This window comes from Chelonus insularis, unplaced genomic scaffold, assembly GCF_013357705.1.
Source record: "Chelonus insularis isolate UGA/USDA-ARS -01 unplaced genomic scaffold, ASM1335770v1 contig_369_pilon, whole genome shotgun sequence".
Lineage (NCBI taxonomy): Eukaryota > Metazoa > Arthropoda > Insecta > Hymenoptera > Braconidae > Chelonus > Chelonus insularis.
The window spans coordinates 228673-236779 of NW_023276529.1; the positions used below are offsets into that span (position 1 = coordinate 228673).

The 8107-nt window shown below is 28.5% G+C and overlaps 1 protein-coding gene across 10 annotated transcripts in view; it reads left to right on the plus strand.

Annotated features, from left to right (window-relative positions):
• The window catches only part of LOC118067151 (phosphatase and actin regulator 2), an 83037-nt gene that overhangs the window by 48114 nt on the left and 26816 nt on the right, over positions 1-8107 (plus strand). For 8 of the 10 annotated variants that reach the window (XM_035083747.1, XM_035083748.1, XM_035083749.1 and 5 more), the window contains one exon: positions 2477-2527. The exons of the other annotated variants lie outside the window; for them this stretch is intronic. In XM_035083747.1, the coding sequence (XP_034939638.1) occupies positions 2477-2527 (51 nt within the window). The remainder of the gene's footprint in view (positions 1-2476; positions 2528-8107) is intronic. 10 annotated transcript variants of the gene reach the window in all.

An 8107-nucleotide genomic window follows, 5' to 3' on the forward strand; every position in this document is an offset into this window, starting at 1 on the left:
AAAAGAATGTTACCATGTCAATTGCAAAAAAATCAAAATTGTAATTTTATTAAAAAAATATGACTCATTTATGATAAATATTGATTACACTCAATATTTTTCTATTACTTGTGAGGTATATTATTCATAATTAGAACAACATGCAATACTCGCATTCTTAAAAACTTAATGAACTGGAAATAAATGGTAATTTATTTGAGATAGTGCTTTGATAATACAGATGTTCGAGACAATTGAGAGCGCGAATGGAGTAAATGGAAACGAAGCTCGAGTTATCAGTATCTATTTACCAGAGCATTCGTTTGCTGCTATGGAGCTGTCTCTAGTAAAATAACAGAGAGAAGGGTATGTTGCAGTGGGTTGTCTGTATGTCCTTAATAGCTGAAAGGAAGAGTGGAGTAAAATATTTATCAACTACAAAGACATTTTATCTATCTGGTATCCATAAACTGAGGCTATAAAGACCACAATCGTCAAGAATGAAAATACTTTCTCACATAAAGTCATCGGGATAACATCAATTCAATCAACAGAAAAAAAGTCATCTTAATGACATAAAATATGATGAATATTGAAGGTGACATACTCCCACATTCATTGATTTTTATTCTTACATAATCGCTGGTACAATTGACAAACAAAGAATTATCTCAACTGTCTATTGTAAAACCTACAGTCGTACTGCAGACACGTTATTTGTCCGTCCCGTTATCATTAGCACTCAGGAATGATTTATTATATCCCGTTATTCATTTCATTATCTTGTTAAGCTTCAGAGTAAAAAAAAAAGATTACATTTTTTTGTTTAATAATTAATCATACTGTGAGAATTTTTTTTTTTTCAATATGACTTCACAGTAATCTAAAAAGGCTTGAAGCAATATACTTTCTCTGTTAATAATTTCTTTCCCAAGTCGATTGGAAAAATAAATATATCATAATAAACTAGACATAAAAAGATTGCCAGTAGTTAATCTAATATTTATTTCTATTATCTTGGAAAAATTATAAAAACAAAGAGAGTAGATAATTTTTAATTAAATAAAGTCGTTTGAACTTGGAGAAAAAGAAACTACTGAAATAAAGCAATGTTTTTTCTTCAAAACATTTGATGTTGACACAATATTAAATCACCTGTAAATAAATTTTATCCATACGTCACTATAATACAATAAGCCGCAACTGCCAATAAATATTATTTTTTCCAATAGTTCTTATCATTTCTAGAGAGAAAAATTTTATAAAAAACTCTTGTTTTACAATTCTACATCACGAGTTGAAAAGATGACAAAGTTTTAGACTTCCGGTAGTGACTTGATCAACTTCCTCAACGCGTTCAAAGTATTGATACTAAAAATCGATGACCGTTAGTCATTCAAGTGACACTTAGGTTAAAGAACTACATTCTCTAGTGTATCATGGGACTTTGAATAGTCAATATGATAGAAAATAGTTTGTGAAGGTGGTGATGAAAACAAAAAATTCGGTGATGAATAATAATTAAGCAATCTATGTACATCCGTATATTGAAGGTGAAACGAGTTTAAAGAAAGTGATGATGGGATTTATTATGGGCTGCACGTGTTTCAAAGGTACTACACTGGGCAACCTTTATCAAGGTTTGTTTGAGTCATAACTTTAGTAGTTTATTATTACAACTTTTGTGTTTTTTTTGTTTTTAAATGTAAAACTGTGCTTTTGGTATCATTCACATGTATTTCACTAATACTGACAACATTAAATAATTAAACTTTCTTTTTATTTATATTAAGTTCACAAAAAGTTTTTGCCATAACCATTTACTTCACTTGTTTTTATTTTATCAACTACAACCGTATACTCCAGATGTTTTTTTGGATTCTAGTTCTGACAAGTTTTAATTATCACATCGACACTTAGCACAACGTAAGCAAGCTTAGGATAAAAATAATCAATTTTTTCTTTTGAATCAAAAAAAAAAAAAAAATTTAATGAATGAAATTAGAATGAAAGCCATTGAATCATCGTTAGGTTTTTTTCTCTCTTTGAGATAGGAAACAATATAAGATTCCTTAGCAATCAGACTGGGAAGAATAAAAGAAATGTAAATGTCTTTAACTTTTTCACGACAATATAAAATCGAAGAGAGAATATTTATGATTCTTCTTTGAGCCAACAAGGAATTTTATTTGAATCGTAAATAACGCAATGAATCGATAACTTTTTAATCGGCTTGAAGACTTAACTGTTAGAAAGTAACTGTAAATAGAAATAAATAAATAATTATTGATAAGAAAATTAAAAGTTTAATATATAAATTACTTAGAAGATGAGTTTTACTAAAATATTTGCTTGTTATTGGAAAAAAAGATTTTCTTTGAATTATTTCTTGACCTTTAAACCTTTAAACATCAAAGCAATTTGAATTCCACTTAATGAAAGCCTCTTTAGAATGACTTATTCATCAATGTAATAATTTTTTTCTTTTTCGTTTCAGGTATGTATATAAAGCACCATCTACTCTATTATGTTAAGAAATTCTTCGTTGGTGAGTTACAAAATTCTCAATAAACTCTTGAATAATTGTGGTTTTAAGATATGATAAAGTTCCTTACGATTTTGGAAACGTGCACATTCATGATCGATCGTCGACCTGAGCTTTCCCGGGATTTTTTACTCCAAGCTCAAACATGTAGTGCCATCTACCATCTAGACAAATGTTTATATTCATATCATGGTTTAGGGTGCTGCCTTCTAGCATAGATAAAGTTATCATGATATGAAAAGAGCTTTCATATTTTTTCACAATTCTCCATTTGAATGAATAACAATGGAAAATCAATCTTTGTCGACAAAGAAAAATTAAAATTTATGAAACCATCATAAATAAAATCGAATATTATTTTTTTTACCGATTTCTAGCATAGCAGGAAGTTGAATATTCCACTGTTAAATTTAAGCTTCAAAAAAACCTAGGTAGATGTCGTTACGAAACACAAGTAGAGCTTTCAATGATTGGAAATGATTTTAATTAATATTTGCCATTTTAATATAGATTTAAAAATAGGTATTTTCATTATTTAATAAATAATTAATTTTATTCGAATATTTAAATTTAAAAAAACCATGCGGAATGCAATGAAATAATTATAAATATTAATTAGTCGCTGCAATCAATTCAATCGAATTTCAATATTTTATTTTTATATCAAATCTCTATCTGTACACTCTCTTTTTATTAATTAAAATCATCAAAGGTCGGTGATATTAAATATAACAGATTATTCATAGGCATTGAATCGATTCTCTTTTATGTGTGTTATACAAAATCGTTTGTTTTTAAAAAAAAAAATCGCGACCTTTGAGAGTTTTTTTTTTCTATTTATTGAGTAACACTTTTTGTTGCAATTTAAATTCTCATAAAGTCTTTTTTACACAGCCTGAATTAATTTTCAGGGAATTTAACGTTTTTATAGATGTGTACGTGGGATGTTTCGTAATTTAGTTGGATATATTAACAAATTTGTTGAACTTCTAAGAAATTATTGGTGCATAACTAATGACCTTTTTTATACCTCTTCTAACTTTCTTTTCTAAAAAAAAAAACATTGCAATTTAGTGAAATATTTAATAGCTTTGATAATTATCTATTTTCAATTTAACTTGAAATATTACTGATTCGAAGTGAAGTTTTTAATGTTCATTAAAAAATGTGGACATTACTTTTTATCCGTTAAAATTTTTATTGACCTGAATAAAACATTTTTAATAATTTTTAATACAAGAAATGTGTATTTTTTATGTCTTCATAAAAAAAATAAAAAGCTCACTTTGTCGGAAATATAAATCTGGCGGTGAAGAATCTTTTACTTATTTAATATATGTAGAGCATTTTGTTCTGGCTTCAAGTACAATATTTTCACTGGAACGTGAAGAAAATACTGTAAGAGAATTTCTAAAACCTATCTTTTTGATGTATTTTCTTCGATCTGTCAGTTATGTTAAAATATTATTTACTTAAGAAATTTTGCATTTTTCTTCAAAACCAACCATTTATTTGCATAATTAAACACACCAAGTAGGTCAGGGGAATCATTTAATCTCACTCCCTTCCTAATGATTCGAATAAAAATTCTAGAGGTTGAATCATTTATTCAATCAGTCAAAAAAATTTTATTTCTCATTTAACAAAAAATCTAGACATTTTTTGGTAATAAAAAATAAAAGTTTTTTTCTTCATTAGAAAATGGTCTGTAAGACTGAATTCTTATAAACAAGTTATCCATTTCAATAAATATTTTATCACCTGTCAACCTGAATGTGTCGTGTTTTTATGCTTGAGAAAGTTTGCTTGAAGCTTAGCAGATTAAGTACATACAGTTTTGAGTGAGTTTACTTAGCTACTGGTGCATGGTTGCACCATTCAGAAGACAGAAATCAAGCTGTTCCCAATCACATCTTGCTTCTATATTTTTTTGTACACGAGTGTACAAAAGTCTAATTGATCATGAAAATGAATAAATAAAATACCATTAAAGAATATGAAATTAATTTTAATTCAAAAGGTTATTGATTCATTCCTTTTTTAATGAAATTAGAAGAAATACAGACCAGTTTACTTTGAAATATTCTTTTTTCTGTAAATATCTACTGAAAAGCAATCTTTCAGTCTAATTTTATTTGATTTGATCTAATCAATTTTATGGAACATGGAATGTAATCAGATAAAATGAGATTTCATGAAATTTAACATATAAATTATTTTTCAATGAAGATAAATTCATTTAAATCCACATTCTATAATCTTCTCTAATTTAGACTTATGTAAGCTGATTTAATTTGATTAGATCTTGAATATATTTTTGGTAATTGAATTGAATAATTTCCACACCATTGAAACTTCATAATTGAAAAGTACTCAAAAAAAAAATCAATCAATCCAATAATTATAGCATTCTTTTTATTATAAACTCTAAAATATGTATTGTACTGTCAAACGTTAATTTCCAAACTTAAACAATGATAACATATCGAATTTCAAATTTCACAAGTTTCTAGACCAGCAACATTTATCATAATTGTGTTAAAAAGTAATCTAAATGCAAATAAAGGTGACATAGGCAATTTTAAATTCGCTGTTTAGGCGAAAAAATGAAGCCTATTGAAGGGAGAATGATTAGACGTGTGATCAAGGATTTAGAAAGCTGCAGTGGAGGGTGGTAAAGTAGGAGGCCAAACCCTCAGGTCTCGAATGCCCGGGGCAGTTTGCGCGGTATTCGCCCACGTGTCTTGATTGCAGCTGCACAAGCTCTCTTTGCCTCTCTACACCCTCTTCAAGCATCTATTTTCCTCTTTCCCTTAACCTACATGTTCCTCATTCCCATTCGAACAAGCCTGTGTGGTTAAACTTTGGTTACAGCACTCGTACCACCAATTTGTCGTCGACACTAAGACCAGCTTTTTCTCATGTTTTTATTATTATTTTTAATTATAGTATAAATAATCATATTTTTTTAAATTTACCTTTCTCCAACACTTCAAGTACTCTAAGGTTTTAAAGAGACTTAACATAATTTTATAAATCCAACATCTCTGGTACATTTGATCATTAATAATTACCTCAACATTTAAAGTGTGAGATAATTTTGACATTTGGCTTTAGTAGCTTATGTTCTTAGTCAATGAAAATCACAAGAACAAAGAGATTAAGTGAGAGATTTATATAATCTCCAACAAATACCAACGATGTGTAAATGAATGTTGGTAGCTTCATAGAATGATGTACATATTTAAATAGAAATGAAAATTATGAAAATAAAGACAAGGTGATGATGAATGTCAAGGTTAATCCGCTAACAAATTCCCGTAATTTCACTAAACACCCTCAGGAAATTCAACGAGATATGTCAAGGCCATTCGAAGATTCAAGTTCAATCCCAAAATAAACTATCTCATCATCGAACATATTGTGTTACCTATCATCATAATTATCATATGTTGCTCTCTGACGTCAATTGTGAAACCAAGTTATTTTATCCGAATGAAATCTAGCTATAGCAGGTATCACGTTCGATTAATTTAGGGTCTTTAAAATGGATCAATCGTTTGACATGCTTCAATATAGACACTTAGTATTTTAATCATATCATGAAGTAATATAATATTTAATAGATTTATCTCGTTTCCTGGTGCTATATACCTACATCATTAAAGTTAGGGTTTTCAACACAGGTGGTTGATAAGCAAACTTACTAGGTGTTATTGAAATTCAAAATAATTTATAGTTACAAAAATGTATTACTTAAAGAGTCATTGTTACAATGTTACATCAGTTCTCTGAATGCAGTTGACAACAACCTTCGAATTTTAACAAGGTTCTATTCAACGATTCTATTCACACAGAAATCCTTCAAATATTTATATTTTATTTTCCAATATTTTTAGAGTCTGTATGAAACTAGAATAAAAAACTGATAAGGCTTTTATGAGATTAACTACAATAGTTATATTCAGCTGTAAATGAATCAATATAGCGTTGATATTAGTAAATATTAGTTTTAAATATAAATATAATTTTTAATTTAATATAACATCAATAATGATTGTTAACAAAAAACCCACACAGTAGTTTAAATTGAATTATTCATCCAAAAATGCATTTCAAATTCAATTATCATATGAGATTGATAATAGCTCAGTAAAATAAAGAAAGAATACATATAATTTGCTAGGAGGAGAAGTTGACCATTTTTCGTACATATTTGCATACATCTACCAGATCAAATACTAGGTCAATTCTTTAGCCCAATTTATTAAAGAAAGAAATGATGATGAAAGAATACATTTCAACATCACGAAAATGAGAATAATTAAAAGACTTAAGGATGGTTTTATTAAAGTAGCTAGAATATCTGATACAATGGAAGATATTCAGTTGCTAATGATAACAATTAGTTTATCATTTGACGTCAGCATTGAAATGGAAGAGTAATTTTGCTACAATTAATGTTTATAACACGCCTATAACGAGTCTCAGATGATTTATTCATGTTGCATCTGACAAGTGAATAATTTAAGTCCACTGAAAAATAGACAGGGATTTATAAGTCTGTATAAATATGATGGTGAAATAATATCCTTCAAACTAATGAGTATTATATCCTTGTTAAATGATGTTATGAAACTCAAATTCTCCTAGCCTCTTTGCTCGTAATTGATGCTCGGATAAACTTTGGTGGCGGCTATTGATTTCCTTCCATGTTTATCCATTGGTCCATGAAATTAATGCCTATACATGTAGGAATATCTGCAGTTTGTGTGAGGTTTGTGATGTAGTAAACAAAGGACTGAGGACTGGTGATGTCTATGTTGCAGCTAAACTGTCAAGTTTAGAGACATTTGTGACTAACATTACATTTAGCTTCTGACTTTTAAATAACGCTACTTGCCTTGCTTGAGTTGAATGTTGACAGGTCAGTTTACTGGTTTCATTTTTATATTTCATATTTTTAAATGTAATAAAACTATTGGGGAAGACTTTTTCTATGATGACATGAAATTGGAGCTTTCCATCGTAGAACCAATTCATCAAAGTTACTGATTCAACCTCCTACACGCTGACGCATGTCAATGCTAAAACAAGCTGTTTGAGCATAAAATATCTAAATAAATTGATGTCTTTTAGTCTCTTTGAGAACATTAATTAATAATTTCTGCAAACAACCTATATTAAATTTTTGTTTCAATTTAAATTCACAGCAGAGATCAACTGTACATCTTTTATTTATTATACTTAAAGTAATCTGGAAACTGGATAAGTTTTTGCTACGAAATTTCAAAGTATTATTCATAGGTTAATTCTAGCATTTCATTGATATTTTAATGAATTAAAAATTAATTGACTTAGAAAAAGTAACATCAAAATCATTGAGCATAAAGGAAATTTTGAATTAATTTGATAAAATCATCTGGTCAGAAAACTTAGTATATCTCACCTAAAGTCGTTAAATGGTACTTGAATACGTGTCATACAAAGGTTTTTCAAGGCGAAGGACAACGAAAATGAGTAAGAAGAGCTCTTGTAAGTCTGAGTATACCACTAAGAGCTGTGACATATATAGAAGATGGA